The 25,819-nt window shown below is 35.8% G+C and overlaps 5 protein-coding genes across 6 annotated transcripts in view; 3 read left to right on the top strand and 2 right to left on the bottom strand.

The window, feature by feature from the left end:
• LOC127510407 (thyroid transcription factor 1-associated protein 26 homolog) overlaps positions 1-25,819 on the bottom strand; it is a 134,907-nt gene that overhangs the window by 102,008 nt on the left and 7,080 nt on the right. The window lies entirely within an intron of this gene.
• Positions 1-25,819, top strand: part of LOC127511425 (scavenger receptor cysteine-rich type 1 protein M130-like) — a 68,472-nt gene that overhangs the window by 37,768 nt on the left and 4,885 nt on the right. The window lies entirely within an intron of this gene.
• LOC127510398 (scavenger receptor cysteine-rich type 1 protein M130-like) lies at positions 1,315-24,926 on the top strand. Its single transcript, XM_051889894.1, has 5 exons — positions 1,315-1,567; positions 2,630-2,941; positions 3,058-3,372; positions 3,606-4,172; positions 23,077-24,926. The coding sequence occupies exons 1-4, from the start codon at positions 1,456-1,458 to the stop codon at positions 3,977-3,979; spliced, it is 1,113 nt and encodes a 370-aa protein (XP_051745854.1). The 5' UTR covers positions 1,315-1,455; the 3' UTR covers positions 3,980-4,172; positions 23,077-24,926.
• LOC127510408 (thyroid transcription factor 1-associated protein 26 homolog) lies at positions 8,933-11,997 on the bottom strand. The gene is made up of 4 exons (XM_051889907.1): positions 11,624-11,997; positions 10,862-11,198; positions 10,640-10,745; positions 8,933-10,389 (listed from the first exon to the last, which is right to left on the bottom strand). Exons 1-4 carry the CDS (start codon positions 11,856-11,858, stop codon positions 10,225-10,227), a joined length of 843 nt encoding a protein of 280 aa, XP_051745867.1. The 5' UTR covers positions 11,859-11,997; the 3' UTR covers positions 8,933-10,224.
• On the top strand, positions 12,025-23,238 carry LOC127511426 (scavenger receptor cysteine-rich type 1 protein M130-like). Its single transcript, XM_051892234.1, has 8 exons — positions 12,025-12,268; positions 14,305-14,460; positions 15,207-15,309; positions 19,050-19,611; positions 19,862-20,179; positions 22,333-22,647; positions 22,754-22,837; positions 22,913-23,238. Exons 4-8 carry the CDS (start codon positions 19,500-19,502, stop codon positions 23,236-23,238), a joined length of 1,155 nt encoding a protein of 384 aa, XP_051748194.1. The 5' UTR covers positions 12,025-12,268; positions 14,305-14,460; positions 15,207-15,309; positions 19,050-19,499.

The raw sequence follows: 25,819 nt of genomic DNA on the forward strand, positions 1-25,819 counted from the left end.
TAATGAGTCGGCATTCGGACATAAACACGGAAGCAATGAACTGCGTTCACTGTATCAACTACGTACGAGACTAACAGGGTAGAGAAGAAATTGTTGAATGAATGAAGTTGTTATTTTTGTTTTGTTTTTGTGCACAAATTCTCAACACTTCATAACATTAAAGTTGAACCACTGTAGTCACATCGACTACTTTAATGATGTTTTTAGTACCTTTCTGGAACTTGACAGTGGTGGTTAAATTGCTGTCTATGGACGAGTCAGATACCTCTCGGATTTCATCAAAAATATCTTAATTTGTGTTCTGAAGATGAACGAAGGTCTTACGGGTGTGGGGTATATTTATAGCAAAACTATTTTTGTGTGTGAAAAAAAGTGCCAGTAAGTGATCAGTCAGTCATCAGTGTTGTATGTTGTGTGTGCAGATCCAGGCTTTGATGCTGAATATAACCTGCAGTGTTTCTCTATCAATCTCTTTAAGTTTAGTGTGACTTTATCTCCACGCTGACATATGACTGACACGAGTCTGTCCTCAGTGAAGTGTCTCTTCACGCTGGAGGAGGAGTCCCGCTCATCAGCGCTCACACTTTATTGATATATATGGAGAAAATAAAAATGCTGCTTTCTGATTTGTCAGTGATTGTGTTTGATGATTTCCTCTGTTGTGTCTAATAAGGTAACAGTGAGTGTCATTGGCAGCTGTGAGAGTCTCTCTCTCTTTAGGGGACTGACAGGAGCCAGTTTCTTCAGTGTGTTTGAGGGAGCAGAAGGAGAAACAGAGTCAAACAAACAGTGTGACGAGCAGAAGAAGATGGAGGGATGTCTGACACTCGTTTTACTCTCCTCTATAGTCACTCTAACAACATCTGGTAAGTACAAAACAGACTGTATATATGAAAATTGTATGTGTTAGAATAAGCAGTTTATCTATGATGGCATTAGACCATGAAGCCGAATAGAGGCCTATAATATGTAAATTGAGATTTTGAGATAGACTATTAATTATCAGTAATATTTTATCATTTATTAAAGCATTTACAGTCAAGCAGTTTAATGACAATAAGATGATTTGTCAAATCCTTTTGTCAGAAGAGTGCTACGTTTATTCTCCAGCTTCAATTGTCTAGAATATTATGTTCTAGAGTACCATGTTCTCTGCATGATATGGAAATGTTCCTCAACTTTGCAATATTCAACAAATGATTGTAGGCTGTTCTACTGCTACTGGCTAAATTTCTCTCTCTTTCATGTACAGATGCTGAGACTGTTAGGTTAGTTGATGGTAACAGTCCCTGTGCTGGTAGAGTGGAGGTTCATCATGATGGTCAGTGGGGAACAGTGTGTGGTGATGACTGGGATGAGACTGATGCTGCAGTGGTGTGTAGAGAGCTGAACTGTGGAAAGGCTCTAGAGGCTGTGAGTCGTGCTCACTTTGGATCAGGATCAGGACCAATATGGATGGATGATGTGGACTGTAGTGGATCAGAGTCAACACTGAAGAACTGTGGATCAGGAGGATGGGGTGTTCATGACTGTGATCATCATGAAGATGCTGGAGTCATCTGCTCAGGTGATTCTGTTCAATCTTGTTAATTGTTTTGTTAGAAAAATAAGTAAATAGAATTTATCTTAATAATGAAAAAAGGAGCATATCACACATTTCTGTTACATTGATTTTTTGGTAACACTTTAGAATACTGTTCCGTCTATAATGAATAACTACACAGGAACGAATGAGTAACGCATTATTAACACTCTAGTTACTACTATTAACTATAAGAAACTCTGATTAATGAATTAGTAAGTAATAGTGTAGTTGAATGTGGTAGTTCACTATTAGCTAATCAGTATTTCATACCTCATGGAGAACTACTATATACAGGTTCATAATTAACATGAATAATGCATAATGTATAATTAATTCTAACGTGAAGATCATGGTAACACATTAGTAATGACTGAAGTATTACCAAATCCTTCAGAAGGAATTACTAATTATTTGGATCAGTATTCTAAAGTGAGAAACATGAAACATGATAACTCTCTAGTAACTACTGAAGTCATTGTAAACTTTTGAGGTTTTTGTACAGTTTGGTATAGTAATTCCTTTGATGGATTTGGTAACACTTGAGTAATTACTAGTGGGTTACCATGATCTTCACTTTAAAATACTGATCCAAATAAGTAGTAGTTCCTTTAAAATTTTGTAGTAACCTTACAAAAACCTTACAATGACTTCAGTAGTTAGTAGAGAGTTATCATGTTTCTCACTTTAGAATACAGAGTTCTCTGGGAAGTAGGAAAAAAATAGCAGTTACTGATTAGCTAATAGTGAACTACCACATTCAACTGAGCTCTGTTACTTACTAATTCACTAATCAGATTTTCTTATAGTTAATAGTATTTACTAGAGTTATTAACGCATTGCTCATTTGTTCCTGTGTAGTTATTCATTAATGATGGAAAAGTATTCTAAAGTGTTACTGATTTTTTATTATTTATGTGATGTAGACACACAGGTTGCTTTCTCAGGTTTTAGTAACTGAAACTTGTATGAAATATACTTTTTATATTGCCACTATAAATAACAACATTTTTGTCTGTTTCATACTGTTTTATGTAATACTTACAGATCATAAACATTCTAGGCTTGTTAATGGATCTCACTTGTGCTCTGGGAGATTAGAGGTGGTTCATGGAAAAACATGGTACACAATGTGTGCTGCTGCCTTTGACCAGAAGGATGCAGAGGTTGTGTGTCGACAGCTGGGCTGTGGGGCTCCTGTACAGGTGCTGGGAGAAGATGCTTTTGGAAGAGGAGATGCTAAGATGTGGACACAAGAGATTCAGTGCAGAGGAGATGAATCTTATATATCTTTGTGTCCAACATCACATCTCAAATACAACTGTACCCATGAGGATGACATTGGACTGTTATGTTCTGGTAATGGAGCAAGAGTTTACAACTTATTGAGAATCACAAATGTTTTTTTTGTTTTTTTTAAACATTTATTTTCCATGTTTCATACTGTTTCATTAAACTCTCTGTTCTTTGTCCAGGTTACACTGATCTCAGACTGGCAAACGGTTCAGACTCTTGTTCTGGAAGAGTGGAGCTTCGGTTCCTCAATGATTGGGGCACAGTGTGTGATGCATGCTGGGATATGAGAGCTGCTAGTGTCCTCTGTAGACAGCTGAATTGTGGGATTGCTGTGTCTGTTGTGGGATCAGACTGGTTTGGAGAGGGAAGTGGTGAAATCTGGGCTGATGTGTTTGATTGTGACGGGAATGAAACAAAACTCTCAGAATGTTCCATCTCTTCATGGAGTCGAGCTGAATGTTCTCATAGACGAGATGTTGGAGTCATCTGCTCTAGTGAGTCCATATTACTGGAAGATTCACTGATATTGTGCTGCTGAAAGACTTAATAGTATAAATACAATATTTCAGTTGTTTTCATGTACTGTATTTCACATGTTCATTTCAGACTGAAAGATTAAATGCCCTTGTCATTTATTTCTGAATTTATTTATTATTATGCAAAATGTATTATTAATGTAAAGCATATTCTTGCAATTTCTTAATAAAATGCCACATCTTTCACTCAGATTCCTCTCTGGCTGTTCATGATGGTCTGGTGCGGTTGTCTGGAGAGAGACAGTGTGAGGGGAAGGTGGAAGTTTCCATCCATCAGGTCTGGAGGAGAGTTCTGCTGGACTCCTGGAGTCTCACTGAATCCTCTGTGGTCTGCAGACAGCTGGGCTGTGGCTCTGTGCTGAACTTCTCCGGCTCCTCTTCATCCAGTCCTGAACACAGTCATGAGTGTGTGACGGGCTTCCAGTGCTCTGGGAGTGAAGCTCATCTGGGGAACTGCAGCTCTCCACAAACTCTCAACTGCAGCTCCACACAACAGCTGTCAATCACCTGCCTTGGTGAGATGAGCAACATCTGGGCAGATTCTTCAGTTGTTAGTGATCACTAATATGTTTCTCTTTCTCTGTATATCAGATCGCGGGTCCATCAGACTGGTGGGTTCTGGGGGAGACTGTGCAGGGAGGCTGGAGGTTTTTCACAGCGGCTCATGGGGGACAGTGTGTGATGACTCCTGGGATATTAAAGATGCCCATGTGGTGTGCAGACAGCTGCAGTGTGGAGTGGCCCTCAGTAACCAGCAGGTACCAGCCTGGTTTGGTCCTGGTTCTGGACCCATATGGCTGGATGAGGTGGAGTGTGAGGGGAATGAGACGTCCCTGTGGAGCTGCTCTTCTCCAGGCTGGGGAAAACATGACTGTCAACACAAGGAGGATGTAGGAGTCGTGTGCTCAGGTAAATAGTTAATCATAACAAAGACAATAACATTTCAATAACTTATATATGGGACTGATGGTTAGAGGTATCCAGTGTATTTGCATTGCAGTGTTAATCAACTGAGAAGTGATTCTTATGAAGTTTCATCATTCATTAAAAAAACATTTTTTTTTTAGTTTTTTAGTTCTGCTATTGAGGTGGGATACATACGGGTAAGGTTAGGCGCAGGTTTGGTAGTGTGGATAGGTTTAAGGGTGTGTTAAGGTGTAAGGGATGGGTCAACAGTGTAATTATAAATGTAATATTACAGAAGTTAATTACAGAAGAAATTACATGCAGGTATTTTTTTAAATATAGTACAATGTAAAAACATATATGTACACAATAAGTACATTGTATCAAATTATTAATTTAAATGTAACTACATAGTAGTTAAGGCCACCTAATATAAACCGTTAATACTGTTAATGGTTCTTGCATCAATTTCCTGATGTGGACTGAATACCGTATTACTTACACAGTGGCACTGCAGCACAGCACTGCTGAACACAGCATGACCAATAGATTCCCGAATGACTCAAATGAGTTATTTCTTTTAGTGATATATCCTGTGTCTGATTCCATAATAAATGAAAAAACATACAGTTTATTAATTTTAAGACTTTAATCCATGTAATTACTAACTGGATGTTCATATGACAAAGTAAAGCTAAAGATACACATTATGCATTTGACCAATAGTATTAATGAATTAAATAAATGCGTGCGTTTATGAGGACTCTCTATAGGTGTAATGGTCTTCATACTGTACAAACTGTATATTCTATCTCCCTACACTAACCCTACCCCTAAACCTACCCATCACAGAAAACTGTCTGCATTTTTTGTATTTCTAAAAAAAAAAAAAAAAAAATCTGTTTAGTATGTGTGTGTGTGTTTGTTTGTTTTTTTTGAGCCATTTGTTTTGAGGACACAGGGGGCCTGTACCATGAAGTCGGATTAGCTGGCTAGCCAGGTATGTTTCAGATTAGTTTGTGCCAATCCTGGGTTTTAGGTACCACGAAAGTGACTTGGCTTTTAGTGGTGTTCAACACCATAGTAACTTACGGTCCACGGCTAACCTGCTCCGGGGCAGGTTATGTTCTGGTTTAGAGATCTCAAACCGAAACTGGGCCAATCAGATGTGAGCAAACTGACACTGACACATCCAACGCAATAAAGTCACTCCCCCAGTTTATCTTCCTCCAAATTAAATGTCACTATATAGCAAAAAAAATATTTAACAATATAATAGTCTGGCTTTAATGATAATTACTTATAATAATTATATAAATCATATATAAATCATAAAATAATTCTATGATATATTATTAATTCAATACAAACAAGCGATTTTAGTTTAGCAGTTATTATTAAGCATGTAGTTTTAATGAAAATGAATATATACAGATCATATGTAATATAAATAAGCTGTAAATAAACTTTAAATATGATGGGACCTCACATGTTTGAGTCTCTATAGCTATTATCAACTGTATAAACTAACTTCACAAGTTTTACTTGCACTGATAGAGCAAGACACTTTCTTTTATCTGTCCTCTTTCATGGACAAGTATTTTTGTCAGTGTAAATGAGTTCAAATACTTCATTTTCTTCAATCTCTTAACCTTCAGGAAAAGAGTTTTGAATCGCGCTGACTGTCTCATGAGAAGTGAATCATAGTTTCTCTCTGTTGCAAGGCATGTGATTGGCTGTTCACCACTGACGAGTCCACGGACTCAGGATCAAAGCCTGAGTTGACAAAGAAAGTTGATGATAAGCATCATGGTACCAACAAAGCCGGATTTGAGTGGTTTGGTTTTTTCAACTCGAAACTAATCCTGTGACCCTGAGTTTGTTCAACTACCATCATGGTACAGGCCCAGGAAGTAAACCATGTTTACGTAATACCCATGTCATTATACACGTGTCCTCATAAACCATATATATATTCCTATATACACACAGACACACAGACACAGTTAATGGAGGAATGGTTAAATTCTTTATTATTCCCATTCCTAATTAACAGACTGGAGTTAATTGAGAGTTGAGGTTGATTCTCATCCCTTTTAATCTAGAGTTTAAAGAGATCAGGTTAACTGAGGGCTGTGAAGGGAATGTGGAGGTTTTCTACAATGGATCCTGGGGTAATGTGTGTTGGAACCAGATAGACACAGACACAGTGAGTCTGATCTGTCAAGAGCTGAACTGTGGAAGATCTGGCAGTGAACCCATATATTCAGAGGGACTGAAGTCTCATAATTGGCTCGATAAACTTAAATGTCGACGTCATGATTCCACTCTATGGCAGTGTCCATCTTCACCCTGGGGACTGAATGACTGTGATAATGAAGTGGCCAATATCACCTGCTCAGGTAAGATGATTTATCTGATTAAAGATGGTTTGAAGTGGTCATATTTACTTAAATATTATTTCATGTATTTTATTAATATTGATATTTTTTGTTGTGTAGTCACTAACACAGTTCTTTATGATACAAATGAAATGAGGATTCAGTCTGTTTGTAATGATGAACATGTTTCTGACTGTTCTGCTCCTTTAACAGGGAGTCTCATCTCTGAAGAACTGCATTCTGGGTATGAAGATCCTAATGAGCTTCTCTCAGGTTAGAGAGCTGAAGTATATTCAAAACAACACCTAAAATAAATTATTTGATTTACAAATATAAAAATATTAATTTACACATTTTACCAATTAATGAAATACGTGACCAATAATTAAATTGTTCACAATAGTAAAACTTTTATCTTATTAAAAAAAGAGTTCAAGACTGTATATTATGATGATGTCACCAGTGATCTGAAAGGTCAGTAATTGATCACATGATTCATTCATTACCAGATGATTAAAAAAGCTGAATGGTCTCAAGACCTGCAGCAGAATATTTTGCATTTATTTTGTTTCCCAAAATATTGAAAACACTCAAAATATATCACATGTTGTGATGCAGAAGAGATGATGAAGGAAATCACACCGGGACACTATGATGATGTCATCACTGATGGACTGAAACCAGATCGTGAGACAGGTGTCGCTCTGATATTATATAATAGGAGATTAAATATTTAAAATATATTAAAAAATATATATAAAATGTATATACATTATATTTTGTATGTGTGTCTCGTGTTCAATCTGTAGAAGACACACCTGAGAGCTATGATGATGTCATGACGAGTGGACAGAACTCTATCAAAAATGGTGTTTACTTTTTGTTATTCCTTTTATAGTGATTTATGATATTATCCCAATACAATGTAAGATATAATGCAACAATTGTTCTATGTGTTCATGTATAGTGGACACTCCAGAACTTTATGATGATGTCATCATTAATGGACAGATTTTTCAAGGTGAGTCACATTTTATTATCAACCACTAATATTGAATGTGCATTTCTACCATTAAACTTTTCATGCATGAATTATGGAATAAATCATCTCGATTTTTTTTTTTAAGATTCTTTTTATTACTTTAATGATGCTAAAATTGAAATCCATTTTCATTTTTACAAAATTCAGTTTTATTTAAAAATTATTTAACTGTCCACATATGTGGACATCGTGCATCAAAGGAGTAAAATGGGACATAAAGCCACAACTGATCATAAGAAAAAAAACAATATTCCACATTATATGTTATACTATATATATCAGATCAGTTATTAAAAACAATAATATTACAATAACAATAAAACACATATTGTAGGAACTATAACGGTAGTTACATATATGCAGAAACCTAGTAGCAATATGGACAAATCATGGAAAACATTCACTGCTGTTTGTAACAACTTAATATATTATATCTGTACTGAGTCCTTGACCTATGCTCTCCCTGTTTGGAAGGCAAAATGCAAATTTGTCTCCATATGTATGTGTAAAGTTGCCATTTAATGCCGTAATATGTAATTTTTTATTTTTTTTTATTTTATTTATGTTGATATATTTGTTAAATGTCTGTTTTATTGCAATATAAGACAATTCATAACATCTTTGAAAAAATAGAAGAGATATACTTGCAGGTTACAGAAATCAGACTTGTAAAATATGTCCCTGTAAAATGACATCCACAAACGTGGACAGTTGGTTTTTGGTGTATAAAAACTACATTCTACTCTAAAGTTTAGTTTATAAAATACTAACATATTCATCATAGTTTACTTTGCATACTAATATATATATATATATATATATATATATATATATAATTTTATACCTCATTTGACCTCCTTGTATAAAAGTTTTTCAGATATGCCTGGGGCATTTAGCACATGGCTATCACTGTCAGCCATCTTGGATTAATGATGTCATCAAGCAATGAATATTTGGAATGCAAGATAGTAGCCACTGTTAGAATATTGCTGTCAATCTACTGACACCGCCCTCAAGTGGTTTGGAGAAAATTACCATGTTAAATGAACCCTAAATGGAGTTAAATTAACTGTCCACAAATGTGGACACCATGCATGAAAGGGTTAATGACTCATCATGACTTCATTAGGAGTAAATCTAATAGTCTCAGACAGTCATGAGGAGAAAGAGATCAATGACACAAGCTGTATTAAAATCACAATGTGAGGTTTTATTTCACATGTGTATCAGAGGGAGATCAGGAGGAGTATGATGATGTGAAGAACAGCAGTGAAGATGAGAGAAACCTGTTGGGTAAGTTATTCACATTTCTATACACATTTTTTTATGTTGGTTACTTAAATAAAGATCTTAATGCAATTGTAACAATGAAAACTGAATCTGCATTTGTTTTAAAAACAGACTATGATGATGTGGGGGAGGAGTCAAATAAATAGGGAGGAGCCATGTGAGTCACTGACCACAGCCACTGCCTCTGATCATCAAATCATATTAGTTACTGGAGATACTGGGAGTTTCTTAAGCTTCATGTTTTTGTAATCTTAAATATTTTTGTATAAAAGGTTACATGCATTGCAACAAATTTTGTAGTATTTTTATTTTAATATTTGACCTTTTATTTTTACTTTGATACATTTTTCACCTAATGAACAAAAGATTCCATTCATTATGTTTGTCACAAAAATATATTTTTAAAAGAGCAGTTAGAGGAAAGGAGATTATGCAAAACACTATAACCGTTTAAAAGAGTTGAAAACACTGTTAGACAGTTCAGCTGCTGACAGCATTATCTACCTAAATACAATGATAAAATAGATTTACTAAATAGATACAAGGGATCACATTTTTCAATAAATTTACTGCTATAGTATTTAATAGTAGTATTTCTTGTGTACTGTCAGCTTGAATTAACTTAAAGGGTTATTTCCCCCAAAAATGAAAATTCTGTCATTATTCACGCTCATGTCGTTCCACACTCGTTAAGACCTCCGTTCATCTTCGGAACACAAATGAAGATCTTTTTGATGAAATCAAAAAGATTTCTGTCCCTCCGTTGACGATTCAAAAAGTTCATGAAGAGATTGTAAAACTAATCCATATAAATTGAATGGTTTATTCCAACTTTTCTGAAGTGTCTAAGTGTCAGTTGCATAGCTGTCAATGGAGGGACAGAAAGGTCTCGGATTTCATCAAAAATTTCTTCATTTGTGTTCCGAAGATGAACGAAGGTGTTATGGGTGTGGAGCGACATGAGGGTGAGTAATGACAGTATATTCATTTTTGGGTTAACTATCCCTTTACGTAAAGCATAATTTAATCTTATTTTACAAGCAATATTACTGTAAAGACAAAGGTTTGCAAAGGTATACACATTCTTATGGTAAAAAAAAAAACACTCACCCAAACTGCACAGTTTATTGTGTGATGGTCCATTTTTACTTTAAATTGCTTTAAACAACAGTTTTTAAGTCTGATGCTGAATTATTTGCGCTGAGCTTGAATCTTATGCAGCAATAGCTCCATCTGCAGGTTGAGGTTTGGTTGACCCTTCTTGGTTTTTCTTTTCAACAGCTGATATGTTGCCATTTTCTTTTCCTTGTATTTTTTCAGAGCCTCCTCACGCTCAGATTTGTTTTTCAAGAATTCCTAGACACGCACATAATAAAACATGCGTCAATAATTTGCCAAAGAATGTAAGGGTGGTGAAAATATATATGTTTACATGACATAATGGATCTTCCTTAATGACATCACATAAGAGATTCATTAGAAAATGGAAAACTGTACAAAAATTCCATCATACTGATATGCTTTAAAAGGACTGCATTGTAGGCTCTAGCACTGAGTGTACATTTGCTAGATGTAATGTTTTATTGGCCAGTTTCTATTGCCTCACCTCTCTTTTTCGTGCACGCTCCTCCTTCATCCTCTCATATTCTTGTTTTGTCTTTTGATACGAAGACATTTTAAGCTTCTTTTGGATCAACGGGACCTTGTGGGAACTGATGATACAAATAAGAAATGTGGCTTTGTCAATGCAAATGGATTAAAATAATGTAGCTATTTTCTTGAGATTTTATATAATATATATATATATATATAAATATAATTACTGTACCTGTCAGACTGTGTTGGTTCATTTGATGAATCTGGCACGGTAGTTTGGTCAGTCGTTGCGTTTAAGATGCTTTTCTCAGAAGAATCCGACACTATGTTTAGTTCATCATCTTCCTCAGTCTCTTCATCCAGTTCTCTCCCTTTAAATCTTTTTATCTTTTTCTCTTGTTCTTCTTCATCTAGTCGTTTTCTTTCAGCCAGGTACAGATGTTTCAGATGCTCGGGATATTTCTCCTCTAACTGGACTTTTGATGCTTGCTTTTTCTTCCTCTCTTTTCGAAGAAGTTTGTTGTATTCATGCCTTACTTTCTCCTTCCTTTTGAAGGCAAACCCCTGACCTGAGGAAGCATGAGACAGAGATGAGATTCAAACAGAATACATTCAAATCTAGTCCTTTATTGTGAACACTATCCGCTTTTTATTGTGGATATATGAGTCGATAACGTGACGCTCATATTTTTCCTCTGGATCTATTACGTTATTCAAATATACATTATCGCAATTTATACCAAAATAATAATAATAATAATAATAAAAATAATTAAATACATTTCCTTTCGCAAATGGTATTGAACGTTTTTCATCATTAATGCAAGTATCACATATCTGAAAATTAGGCACGTGCATTGCATCCTACATTTTTAATGGATGTCTCATTGACTCTTATACCAAATGTGTTTAATTAATAAGCGTTTTCTACATCGAAATACATTTACTTAAATGTTAAGTATTTATGTGGATGGATTTAAAGTCAACTACTCACCCTCTTTTAAACTACCATCGAAAATTTTGTCCTCCGGAACCCATTTTCTTTTTCTTTTGGCGTTGTGTGATAAACCACCATGTGCAAATTTGTTATTTAAGTATTTTCCTCTAAACGGACCTTGACTTTTTGCGTTTTGTTTTAAAGGAGCCATGTTTTTAGCTAGTATGTGGACATGACAGATGGTTCTCGTGTAGAGACGCACAATAATGACGTACGGATAGTCGCAAGGCATTACAAATCAAAATAAGCACCATTTGTGTGAGGGCAATGTATTCACCCATAGAACAAAACGTTGACTAGTACACCCAACATGGCCGCGTAATTTGGTCGCTTAGACGAATTATATCCTGATTTGACTACTTATGTCTTAAATATAGAAAATGTGTCAACAGCGGCAGCTTTCACGAAATTTGCTCACTTTTCTGTGTCCGTGAACAATGGCATTTAATGACCTGCCTATTGAAACTTTAAAAAGGAGGATAGATGAAGCTCAGCGCTTTCTCTCCATATCGTTAAGCATCTCGAATGCGCACACAGTGGACTTTTACACGCGTGATGTTTGGAGCACGTTCATGTGTGTGAGCCCAGAAGAAGTGTTGTGTGCTATCAGTTCCACACATGACCGCATGGGGGCGGTAGAAGGTAAGATGGTCTCAATATGCATAGTATGTACAAATGTTCGTTTGCAATGTAATATACAGGTGCTGGTCATATAATTAGAATATCATCAAAAAGTTGATTTATTTCACTAATTCCATTCAAAAAGTGAAAGTTTTATATTATATCCATTCATTACACACAGACTGATATATTTCAAATGTTTATTTATTTTAATTTTGATGATTATAACTGACAACTAAGGAAAATCCCAAATTCAGTATCTCAGAAAATTAGAATATTGTGAAAAGGTTCAATATTGAAGACACCTGGTGCCACACTCTAATCAGCTAATTAACTCAAAACACCTGCAAAGGCCTTTAAATGGTCTCTCAGTCTAGTTCTGTAGGCTACACAATCATGGGGAAGACTGCTGAACTGACAGTTGTCCAAAAGACGACCACTGACACCTTGCACAAGGAGGGCAAGACACAAAAGGTCATTGCAAAAGAGACTGGCTGTTCACAGTCCTCTGTGTCCAAGCACATTAATAGAGAGGCGAAGGGAAGGACAAGATATGGTAGAAAAAAGTGTACAAGCAATAGGGATAACCGCACCCTGGAGAGGATTGTGAAACAAAACCCATTCAAAAATGTGGAGGAGATTCACAAAGAGTGGACTGCAGCTGGAGTCAGTGCTTCAAGAACCACTACGCACAGACGTATGCAAGACATGGGTTTCAGCTGTCGCATTCCTTGTGTCAAGCCACTCTTGAACAACAGACAGCGTCAGAAGCGTCTTGCCTGGGCTAAAGACAAAAAGGACTGGACTGCTGCTGAGTGGTCCAAAGTTATGATCTCTGATGAAAGAAAATTTTGCATTTCCTTTGGAAATCAGGGTCCCAGAGTCTAGAGGAAGAGAGGAGAGGCACCCATTCCACGTTGCTTGAGGTCCAGTGTAAAGTTTCCACAGTCAGTGATGGTTTGGGGTGCCATGTCATGTGCTGGTGTTGGTCCACTGTGTTTTCTGAGGTCCAAGGTCAACGCAGCCGTATACCAGGAAGTTTTAGAGCACTTCATGCTTCCTGCTGCTGACCAACTTTATGGAGATGCAGATTTCATTTTCCAACAGGACTTGGCACCTGCACACAGTGCCAAAGCTACCAGTACCTGGTTTAAGGACCATGGTATCCCTGTTCTTAATTGGCCAGCAAACTCACCTGAAAATCTATGGGGTATTGTGAAGAAGAAGATGCGATATGCCAGACCCAACAATGCAGAAGAGCTGAAGGCCACTATCAGAGCAACCTGGGCTCTTATAACATCTGAGCAGTGCCACAGACTGATCGACTCCATGCCACGCCACATTGCTGCAGTAATTCAGGCAAAAGGAGCACCAACTAAGTATTGAGTGCTGTACATGCTCATACTTTTCATGTTCATACTTTTCAGTTGGCCAAGATTTCTAAAAATCCTTTCTTTGTATTGGTCTTAAGTAATATTCTAATTTTCTGAGATACTGAATTTGGGATTTTCCTTAGTTGTCAGTTATAATCATCAAAATTAAAAGAAATAAACATTTGAAATATATCAGTCTGTGTGTAATGAATGAATATAATATACAAGTTTCACTTTTTTTATGGAATTAGTGAAATAAATCAACTTTTTGATGATATTCTAATTATATGACCAGCACCTGTATATATCACACACGCACACAAAACATATATGGATATACAGTACGTTAATTAATATGTACTAATGTTGTAAATAGGGAACCCTGTCAGCTGGTTATTAAAGGATAAAATGAGATTGGAGGAAAAATTATATTTCAATGCTTTTGCGTTCCCCTGATAAACTTTACGTTCGTTCAATTAATATGAGGTGTGAGCATAAAAAAAAAACTATACTTCAATGCTTTTGATAGTGAACGCAAAAGCATTTTCCCCCATCACCATATTCCCTTAGGAGCTCTGTAGTACTTGTATTTTATGCTGTATTGAAGTAAAGTACATTGGACTGTATTTAATCAGCTGTAGTAATAGTGTTATATAGCTATAGTAATAGTGTTTTTGCTTTTAGAGAAGAAAAACACCACCTTTGGTTTCTGCAATGCCTCAAAGAAGCTGGTGGATATATCAGCCCTGCTGAGGGCAGCGAAAGCCCACTGTTTACTGGGTCTGGGGGTGGAAGAGCTGATGCAGAATCTCAGACTGATATATGGAGACACTATAGCAGGTAACCACAGTCAGACCAGAAGCACTGAAAAGCTGAAAAAATTAAATTAGATTAAATTAAATTATAATATAATTGTAATTATTATTACTATTACTACCCCTACTACTATTACAAATAATAATAATGATAACTGTTATTGTTATAATAATAATAATTATTATTATTATTAAAGAATTTGATATTGTCTTTTTAGTATTATACTATTTTTCTCACACAGTATAAATGAGTGTTATATAGCAGGTTTTGTATTTTAGGAGCTTAAAAAAACATAGTTAGGTGCTGAAGCTGTATGTTTCCGTACTATTTGAATCCATTTGGTCCATGATACAACTTTTTTTCACTGTGAATGTGTTGTGAGTTCATTTCATATGACATTCTCTTAGGATCAAATAATTCATGTGTACTAAACTCATATAATAGCACAAGAGACACGCTATGCTGTAATAGCTGTCCAGCTGTGGGCTTTGATTATAGAGCTGAAGTTGTATCATTGCTATTACAGCTCAGCGAAACGCCTGCGATTATCCTAATCATGTTAATTAGGTGAAATTGAGCTCAAGAATGGAGAGGGACTTGGATGTGTCCATAGCAAATTATTTATGATCAGTGAGAGATGGCAAACGGTCTGTGTTGATTTCACCAAATTACCCTTTTTTCTCTCTCTCTCTCTCTCTCTCTCTCTCTCTCTCTCTCTCTTTCTCCCTCTCTCTCTTTCTCCCTCTTTCTTTTCTCTGGCCGGTACCCAGGATGCAGTTCTGGTTGGCCTGCATACGTGTGGAGATTTGGCCGTTTGCAGTGTGGGCTGCTGCTACCACCTGCTTTCTGAAGAGTTTGATCAGGACAGACAGGGTAAGAGCACTTCCTGTCTGTACACACACACACACACACACACACACACACACACACACACACACACACACACACACAGATCTCTCAAACTGGCTGCCCAAGTCTTCAAACAAGATGAGATGTGTGTAATTGTGGTTCTTTGTATAATGTTCTTTCCAGCAATGTGGGTCAAAATATAAAACAATAATAATAACAAAAACAATAATAATGTATTATTATTATTATTATTATTATTATTATTATAAAATCAATCAATAAGAGTAATGGTTTTTGCTGTTGCTTGTTTATTACATAAAAAATCTAATTATTTAATAATAATAATTATTATTTAACAACAACAACAACAACAACAATGTATTATTCAATATAAAATAGTGATTAATACATTTTAAACAAATAATAATAATAATAATTATTATTATTATTAATACTTTTCAATGAATAATACATTGTTGTTGTTGTATTTATTTATTACATAAATAAAATTTCATTAATTTAATTAATAATTTAATTATTTTATTAATTATGTAATAGCGATTGTTACTATTATTAATATAATTATTATTTTTAATTATAAATATAATAATAATGTCTATATTATTTTTATTATTATTATTTATAAAGAATAAAGAAAGAAATTGACAGGGTTTTTTGCAGTCCTGTGCCAATCCTGAATGTAAAATCTGTAAAATGTAAAACAACAACAATAATATATTATTCAAAATAAAATAAATATTAATAAATTTTAAAACAAATAATTATAATAATTATATATTTTTTTTTATTACTTATAAAATGTTTTATTTTTCAATGAATAATAAATTGTTGTTTATTAAATATATTCAATATTTCATATATAAGTTAAAGGTGCAATATGTAATTTTTTGCAGTAAAACATCTAAAAACCACTAGGCCAGTGTTATATATTTTGTTCACTTGAGTACAAATGTTTGCAACTATTTGTAAATCGTGAGAAAATTGCAATTTTAACCAAGGCTCCAAGACGTGTGAGGAGTCGCCTGTCAATTGCGTCATACGCGCGTTACCCTCGGTCTGCCTCGGTTTCCGGTTTTATTTTATAGAAACCATGGAAACACCAAAGACGCTTTAATATAATACACGTTTTAATAGACAAGGGAACAAATGTTTTGATATATTTATAGACAGAAAAGTAATTATTGTTATATAGCTCAACACGTTTAGTCTTATTGTTTAAATCTAATTTTCTTGATATTTTGCGAGTACCATGCTTTACCATGCCTCAGACAAAAACACTATTTTGTCAAGTAGCTAACATAGCATAATCAGATGCAGCTTTATTTTTAGTAACAGTAATACAGCATTTTCTCCATCATACAATACGTTTTAAAATTAATTGCATGCCATTAATCAACACAAGCCATCCAGCATTATGATATTCTAAAATCGATCTATCTTACTACATTGTGTCTCAAACAAGTGTCTCACAGCAGCCGCCGAGTAACGTTATAACATTTAACACACTCAAATGTATCTAATATGATAAACAGAGCTGCGTTACCTCATACTCATGACCGGAAAAGTGGAAGAGGCGCCGGCGACTGTGGCATAATAAAAGTTCCGCTGCTCGCGGCGTGTGTTGCGCAATCGCTCCAGCGGCCTCGTTCAGCTCCCACAACACTCGGTCCTGCTCTGCTTCATACTACAATAACGTTAATAATCGCATCCATGAACATGATTTCTTCCCGAGTCCTATCCCTGTTCTTTTGCACCGGCCGTTGAGGTAAAGACCACATGTCCCAAGATTCTGCACTCAAACTTGGCGTCATCAAGCTACGCCTTTGTTTTGAATAGGCCTCTAGCGACCTCTAGCGGACAGAATTCTTACATACTGCACCTTTAATTAATAATTTGATTATTTAATAATAAGGATTGTTACTATTCATATAATTATTATTTTAATTATAAATATAATTGCAATAATAATAATAATAATAATATAATTATTATTGTTATTGTTTATTATTATTATTATTATTATTATTATTATTAAATAAATAATTAAAAAAATTATTTGAAATTGTTGTTGAGGCCCTGTGCCAATCCTGGGTCACATATGTCTTCTTGTACATGCTTCTGCCTTAAATGGGACAGTTATTAAAAATATCTTGTATAATAATAATTCTGTCTTCATTTACCATTACCATTCATTCATCATGTTTGTCACAAAAATATATTTTTTAAAAGAGCAGTTAGAGGAAAGGAGAAAATTATGCAAAACACTATAAATCTAAATATACAACTATTCTAAATAATAATTAGACTATTTAACTTTTCATTGTTTATTTTAAATCCAATGGCTATTAAACTTTTAAGCCTCATTACATTTATCCAGAACACTCCTAGTGTACAAATGTCTCCAATAAGTCAAAAACACCCTGATATTTTAATGTGTCCCAGTGGAGGATGAAGCTTTCTGAGTCATTGATAAGGAAGCATCTTATATCTTATACATAAACAGTATATATCAATGGTTCTGATAAATCTTATTAATCTACGGTTCCCTGGTGCCCAAGCCAATATGTGGAAATCCTGTACAGGTCAAGATATTTTCTTGTTCTTTTGTTGCACTAATGACAAAAAAGATTGTTTTTACAGGTTGTTTATAACCTCATAACAATTAGGTCATTTAAAATCAGGTCATTAAAATGTTAATGGACAAAAATCTGATTGGTAAATATTAAGTAATTTATTTACAAAACAACAAACTAAAGAGTAAAAAGGTAGCCTACTGGGGCAGAACCAATACAGTGATGACAGTATATAGTAGCTATATACCATGGTAAGTAATATATATCCAAAATACAGTGTGAATGAACCCATCAAACCGTTTTGCGAATCTGACATCGCTTGTTCTGATTCTAAACAACACAAAATATTCTGAATCTGATTTAAAATGTCTGTAGGTTGGTATTCGGACATGGATAACATTTTACTGAACAAATTGGTTGTCAGCTCGTTCGTCTCATATACTTTTACTGCCACCTTCAGGATTAAATTGATATTGCAGTATTGACACTCGTACAGGTGCAGCTGCAAACAAACTTGTACAGCTACAAATGTCTTAGATATAATGCCACTTATGCCAGATGAATATATGTGGAACAGAAACCAATGTTTATTTACAAATGTGGTCAGAAACTTGTCTGCTTGTTGTACACAACAAGTCCAGTTCATTTAAAAATGTATTAACATACTGTTAATTGTGCTCTTTGTTAGAATATCATGACATTGTAGTAAAATACACCTAATATTATACACATCTGTCCCAAAAATAACTTTGAAATATTCAGTTTATTATCATTTCTATATTTAATGCAAAGATCAAGTATTTTTGTGTGTGAAATCAAGTGTCAGTGAGTGATCAGTCAGTCATCAGTGTTGTGTGTTGTGTGTGCAGATCCAGGCTTTGATGCTGAATATAACCTGCAGTGTTTCTCTATCAATCTCTTTAAGTTTAGTGTGACTTTATCTCCACGCTGACATATGACTGACACGAGTCTGTCCTCAGTGAAGTGTCTCGTCACGCTGGAGGAGGAGTCCCGCTCATCAGCGCTCACACTTTATTGATATATATGGAGAAAATAAAAATGCTGCTTTCTGATTTGTCAGTGATTGTGTTTGATGATTTCCTCTGTTGTGTCTAATAAGGTAATAGTGAGTGTCATTGGCAGCTGTGAGAGTCTCTCTCTTCTCTTTAGGGGCTGGCAAGTTTTTCAGTGTCTTTGAGGGAGCAGAAGGGAAACATTTGCTACATTCTGAACTGTGTGGGTAGAGTATAAGAAGATGGAGAGCTATATGATGTGTATTTTTCTATTCTCATTGATATCACTCATTACAGCTGGTAAGTATACACTTAGATTTCAAAGACTTAATATAAAATAAAAAGACAATCCTCTGTATTCTGAATTATAATTATTAAGTATCTGGTCTCTCTTGCATGGACAGACAGTGTGAATGTAAGGTTGGTTGGTGGCAACAATCACTGTGCTGGTAGAGTGGAGGTTCTTCATGATGGTCAGTGGGGAACAGTGTGTGATGATGGCTGGGATTTGGCTGAAGCTGCAGTGGTGTGTAGAGAGCTGGACTGTGGAGAAGCATTCCGTGCAATCAGTGTTGTTCAGTTTGGAGAAGGATCAGGTGAAATTTTGATGGATGAAGTGGCCTGTAGTGGATCGGAGTCTACACTGAAGGACTGTAGATCAGATGGATGGGGTGTTCATGACTGTGATCATGGTGAAGATGCTGGAGTAAATTGCTTAGGTGAGCTGCTCCATACATCACTGCATAAATAGAGATTATATGTTTTAAAGTGCACTGTTTTGTTATGTACTATCTAAAAATGGAAACCAGACTGATGTGTGTGAACCTGTGAATTATGTTAAACAAATAATTCATATTTTTAACAAATAAAAGCTGTATGGGTCTATCACCCTCAGAAATCATTTATATTATTACTAATGATTATTCTAATAGATTATTGTATCATTCTGTTGCTGTCCTTATAAAAAAGACTCAGAGCAAGGACTTCGACTCGTGGACGGGTCTCACTTGTGCTCTGGGAGAGTGGAGGTGCTTCGTACAGAAGGATGGGGTTCAGTGTGTGCTGCTGCCTTTGACCAGCAGGATGCAGAGGTTGTGTGTCGACAGCTGGACTGTGGGGCTCCTGTACAGGTGCTGGGAGAAGCTGCTTTTGGCAGAGGAAAGGGTCAAGTTTGGTCAGAGGAAATTCAGTGTAGGGGAAATGAAGCTCAGATACACAACTGTTCACGATTATCTTCACAGAAGCACAGCTGTACCCATGACAATGATGTTGGAGTGATTTGTTCTGGTTGAGTATAAACATTTGGCATCTCTTTAAATACATTACATACATTCCCTGCAAACAAGCTTGCACTGGCCCTTTACGGGCCCACTAAGGGCTGGCGCAAGGGCCCTGAGTGGGCTGCCAGTGCAGGGCCCCTTTGCTCATTGGCAAAACGTTGGCACAGGGTGCTAAACATGTACCATTAATGAAAATAATGATGAAAGATTGTTAAAAAAGAATTTGTCAATAACTGGCAGATGCTGTCCAATATAAGTCTCTTTGAATCTGACCACTGCAAGATGACTGGATCATCAGTAAGTAATCAACTTAATCTAACCAGAATTTCTCTTGAAATTTTTATTATAACAAATGTGCTTCAGAAACACAGTTACAGCAGCCTGAAAAAAAACATTGAAGTTAAAAAGTCAAGGGTCAAGAGCCCAAATAAATCAAACGCTCACCTCCATAACGGTGACTACAAACTTACTATTTTCAATAAAACATCAACATCTAAAAGTTTTGTATGAAAGAAAGTCAAACTGGATTGTAATAAGTGAAGATGCTGAGATCTAGACAGATCTGTTAGTGTTTAATGTTCTGTTTCTGCTGGTCATGTGACAGTGTTTTCAGCTTATTTAAATAAGGAGATTTTACTTTAATTTTATGGTTTTTGTTTGGCAGCCATTGCTGCCAGTCATTTGACCGCTTTATCATGTAACTGTTTTGTTGTTGCTATGTTTAAGAAAACAGAAAATACTATATAAAAATTAGGGTTGGGAACCAAGAACCGGTTTTCATCCGGAAACGGTAGTGTTTTTTTTAAAAGAACCGGAACCGTGCAAGATTTCTAAGTTTCTAATCTTTAAAAGATCGCGTTCTCGATTTCATCACTAACCCTGGTGATCTAATTCCTAAATGACAACGATTCGCCCGTGTATATTAAACCTTTGGCAAAAATAAAATCGCGACATTCAAATCTGCGTTTGCGCTGCCGTTGATCTGAAGAGAGTTGTCATGTGTAGGTATAAACAGCTTCACAAACAATATTTTCAAACGCACATTATTTCTGTGTGACAAATAGGCCTATTCCAATTATAACAGAAGTATACAAAAGTTTATTATTCAGATAGAAACGCTGGTGTTTATGTATAATAAATTAGGCTACCTTCTGAAAGTAACTGTACTTCAAATAACGACTGTATCGATTGCATTGTTACGCCACTAGGTGGCAACAAATTACTGTTAAAAATGTGTCTATCACTGAATCATTCTTTCAGAAACAAGTCTTTATGAATCTAACTTACAAAAATATTCTGCTTCACCTGTCTGGATCTAACGTGTGTTCAAGCATCTTATCTAATTTGTGGTAACACTTTACAATAAGGTTCATTTATGAACTAACCATGAGTGGTACATTTGTTACTGTATAATCTTTGTTAATGTTAGTTACTAATGTTCATAGTTTGTTCATGTTACTTCACAGTGCATTAACTAATGTTAACAAATACAACTCTTAATTTTAAAAATGTTTTAGTAAATGTTGAAATTAACATTAATAAATGCTGTAGAAATGCAGTTCAAATGTAGTTAACTTATTTTAACTAATGAACCTTATTGTAAAGTGTTAGCAAATTTGTTGAGATTTTGTTCTGTTAAATTCATTTTACAAGAATAATAAACACAAAAAGGACTGTTTGAGTCAAGTATTGTGCATTTTTCCCTTACTACTATTTTTAATTATTTTAATTATTTTAATGGAACTGGAACCGGAATCGTTAGGCGAAACCGGAACCGGAAAATTTCTCAAGATTCCCAACCCTAATAAAAATACAGTAATTTTCCTGTATAAAAAATGTGAATTACTGTAATTTGTCATTAATTTTATTCCATCTGTGCAGAGTTATATATGGAAGGTTTTATTGAATTTCACATTAAAGAGCCCACATCTCACAGAGAGCCCGCAGTGAGCCCAAAGCTGTGGACCTCGCCTGGGCAAGCCCACGCTGGGCCTGTTTAGGTTTGGTTTGGGCTGGCCCTAGCCCACTGTGCCCACAAAAAGCCAGCATGGGGCCCGCAGGGGCATGTTTGCAGGGTTCATAATATACTGCTGTTGTATTGCTCATTTATCAGTTATCTATTTTTATACTGTGTAAATAAGCTGTCAATTGTTTGTCCAGGTTACACTGATCTCAGACTGGTAAATGGTTCAGACTCTTGTTCTGGAAGAGTGGATCTTCAGTTCCTCAATGAATGGGGCACAGTGTGTGATGCATGCTGGGATATGAGAGCTGCCAGTGTCCTCTGTAGACAGCTGAATTGTGGGATTGCTGTGTCTGTTGTGGGATCAGACTGGTTTGGAGAGGGAAGTGGTGAAATCTGGGCTGATGTTTTTGATTGTGACGGGAATGAAACAAAACTCTCAGGATGTTCCATCTCTTCATGGAGTCGAGCTGAATGTTCTCATAGACGAGATGTTGGAGTCATCTGCTCTGGTGAGCAAATTCACACCATGATGCGGTCATGGGTTTTAAAACTACACATTTTAATAAATGTAGCATATTTTAAATAAATACTGAATGATAAATAAATTCTCTACAGAGAGTGAAGCTTATCTGGGGAACTGCAGCTCTCCACAAACTCTCAACTGCAGCTCCACACAACAGCTGTCAATCATGAACTTTGGTGAGAAAATCAACATGTGAGCAGATTATTATATGTTAGTGATCACTAATGTGTTTTTATTTCTCTGAATATCAGGTCGCGGGTCCATCAGGCTGGTGGGTTCTGGGGGAGACTGTGCAGGGAGGCTGGAGGTTTTTCACAGCGGCTCATGGGGGACAGTGTGTGATGACTCCTGGGATATTAAAGATGCCCATGTGGTGTGCAGACAGCTGCAGTGTGGAGTGGCCAGTAACCAGCAGGTACCAGCTTGGTTTGGTCCTGGTTCTGGACCCATATGGCTGGATGAGGTGGAGTGTGAGGGGAATGAGACATCCCTGTGGAGCTGCTCTTCTGCAGGCTGGGGAAAACATGACTGTCAACACAAGGAGGATGTAGGAGTCGTGTGCTCAGGTAAACTGTAAAAAAAAAAAAAAAAAAGTAAATAATAACTTCACAATATTCTGAACATTTCAATAACCTATGTATATGACTGATGATATCGAGTGTACTTAATACGCGTTAACATTACAGGGTTGGGAACTGAGAACTTGTTTTCATTCAGATTCGTTAAAAAAAAAAAAAAAAAAAGGGAACCAATTCTGGTAATACACGTGCAATTTTCCAATGCAGACAGAATACTGTACTAAAATACTCTGACAGAGTTTTCTAAACTACCAAAACACAACTGAATCTACAGCACTAAACAACTGAACAAATCACTCCCGAATTCCGGAAAAGTTGTGACGTTTTTTAAATTTGAATAAAATGAAAACTAAAAGACTTTCAAATCACATTAGGCAATATTTTATTCACAATAGAACATAGATAACATAACATGTTTAAACAGAGAAATTTTACACTTTTATCCACTAAATGAGCTCATTTCAAATTTGATGCCTGCTACAGGTCTCAAAAAAGTTGGCACGGGGGCAACAAATGGCTGAAAAAGCACGAAATTTTGAAAAGATTCAGCTGGAAGAACATTTTGCAACTAATTAAGTTAATTGATATCAGGTTTGTAACATGATTAGCTATAAAAGGGATGTCTTAGAAAGGCGGAGTCTCTCAGAAGTAAAGATGGGCATAGGCTTTCCAGTCTGTGAAAGAGTGCGTAAAATGTTTGTGGAAAACAATGTTTCTCAACATCAAATTGCAAAGGCTTTGCAAATGTCATCATCTACAGTGCATAACATCATCAGAAGATTCAGAGAAATTGGAGAAATCTCTGTGCGTAAGGGACAAGGTCGTTTTGGGATTTTTTTGGCTATTTATTGGATGCCTGTGGACTTTGGGCCCTCAGACGACACTGCATCACTCATCGGCATGACTGTGTCAATGACATTACTAAATGGGCACAGGAGTACTTCCAGAAATCGGTAAACACAATCCGCTGTGCCATCTGCAGATGCCAGCTAAAGCTCTATCACGTAAAAAGGAAGCCATGTGTGAACATGGTCCAGAAGCACCGTCGTGTCCTGTGGGCCAAGAGTCATTTAAAATGGACTGTTTCAAAGTGAAAATGTGTTCTAAGGTCAGACGAGTCCAAATTTGACATTCTTGTTGGAAATCACGGGCGCCGTGTCCTCCGGGCTAATGAGGAGGGAGACCTTCCAGCGTGTCATCAGCGTTCAGTTCAAAAGCCAGCATCTCTGATGGTATGGAGATGCATAAGTGCATACAGTATGGGCAGCTTGCATGTTTTGGAAGGCACTATGAATGCTGAAAGGTATACAAAGGTTTTCCGACGACGTCTATTTCAGGGAAGGACTTGCGTATTTCAGCAGGACAATGCAAAACCACATACTGCAGCTATTACAACAGCATGGCTTCGTCATAGAAGAGTCCGGGTGCTGAATTGGCCTGCCTGCAGTCCAGATCTTTTACCTATAGAGAACATTTGGCGCATCATTAAATGAAAAATACATCAAAGACGACCACAAACTCTTCAGCAACTGGAAACCTATATCAGGCAAGAATGGGACCAAATTCCAACACCAAAACTCCAGAAACTCATAACCTCGATGCCCAGACGTCTTCAAACTGTTTTGAAAAGAGGACCACATGGTAAACATGCCCGTGTCCCAACTATTTTGAGACCTGTAGCAGACAAATTTGAAATGAGCTAATTTTGTGCATAAAAGTGTAAAATTTCTTCGTTTAAATATTTGTTGTTATCAATGTTCTATTGTGAATAAAATATTGGTCATGTGATTTAAAAGTCTTTTAGTTTTCATTCTATTCAAATTTAAAAAAACGTCCCAACATTTCTGGAATTAGGGTTGTGTGTGTGTATGTATGTATGTATGTGTGTGTATATAAATATATATATATATATATATGTGTGTGTGTGTGTGTGTATATATATATATATATATGTACACACATATATATATATATATATATATATTATATATAGAGAGAGAGAGAGAGAGAATGTACAGTATGCCTGTATTTTTGCATGAATTGCTTTAAATGTATTTTTTATATATATATATATATATATATATATATATATATATATATATATATATATATATATATATACACACACACACACACACACACATACACACATATATATAATTGTATTTATTTATTTTTTTCCCCCAAATATTTATTCCTTTAAAAGCACTAAAATAATCATAAATTAAACTGTTAAGAAACCATAATTGCTGGGAGGAATTGGAATCATAAATTTTTATCATGGTTCTAGTCCCTAATTAACAGACAATTTATGTGAGAGCTGAAGTTGATTCTCATCCTTTTCTCTCTAGAGTTTAAAGAGATCAGGTTAACTGAGGGCTGTGAAGGGAATGTGGAGGTTTTCTACAATGGATCCTGGGGTAATGTGTGTTACAATAAGATGGACAGAGACACAGCGAGTCTGATCTGTCAAGAGCTGAACTGTGGAAGATCTGGCATTGAACCCAGTAATTCAGTGGGACTGAAGTCTCATAATTGGCTTGATAAACTTAATTGTCGACGTCATGATTCCACTCTATG

Source organism: Ctenopharyngodon idella, chromosome 4 (assembly GCF_019924925.1).
Source record: "Ctenopharyngodon idella isolate HZGC_01 chromosome 4, HZGC01, whole genome shotgun sequence".
NCBI lineage: Eukaryota > Metazoa > Chordata > Actinopteri > Cypriniformes > Xenocyprididae > Ctenopharyngodon > Ctenopharyngodon idella.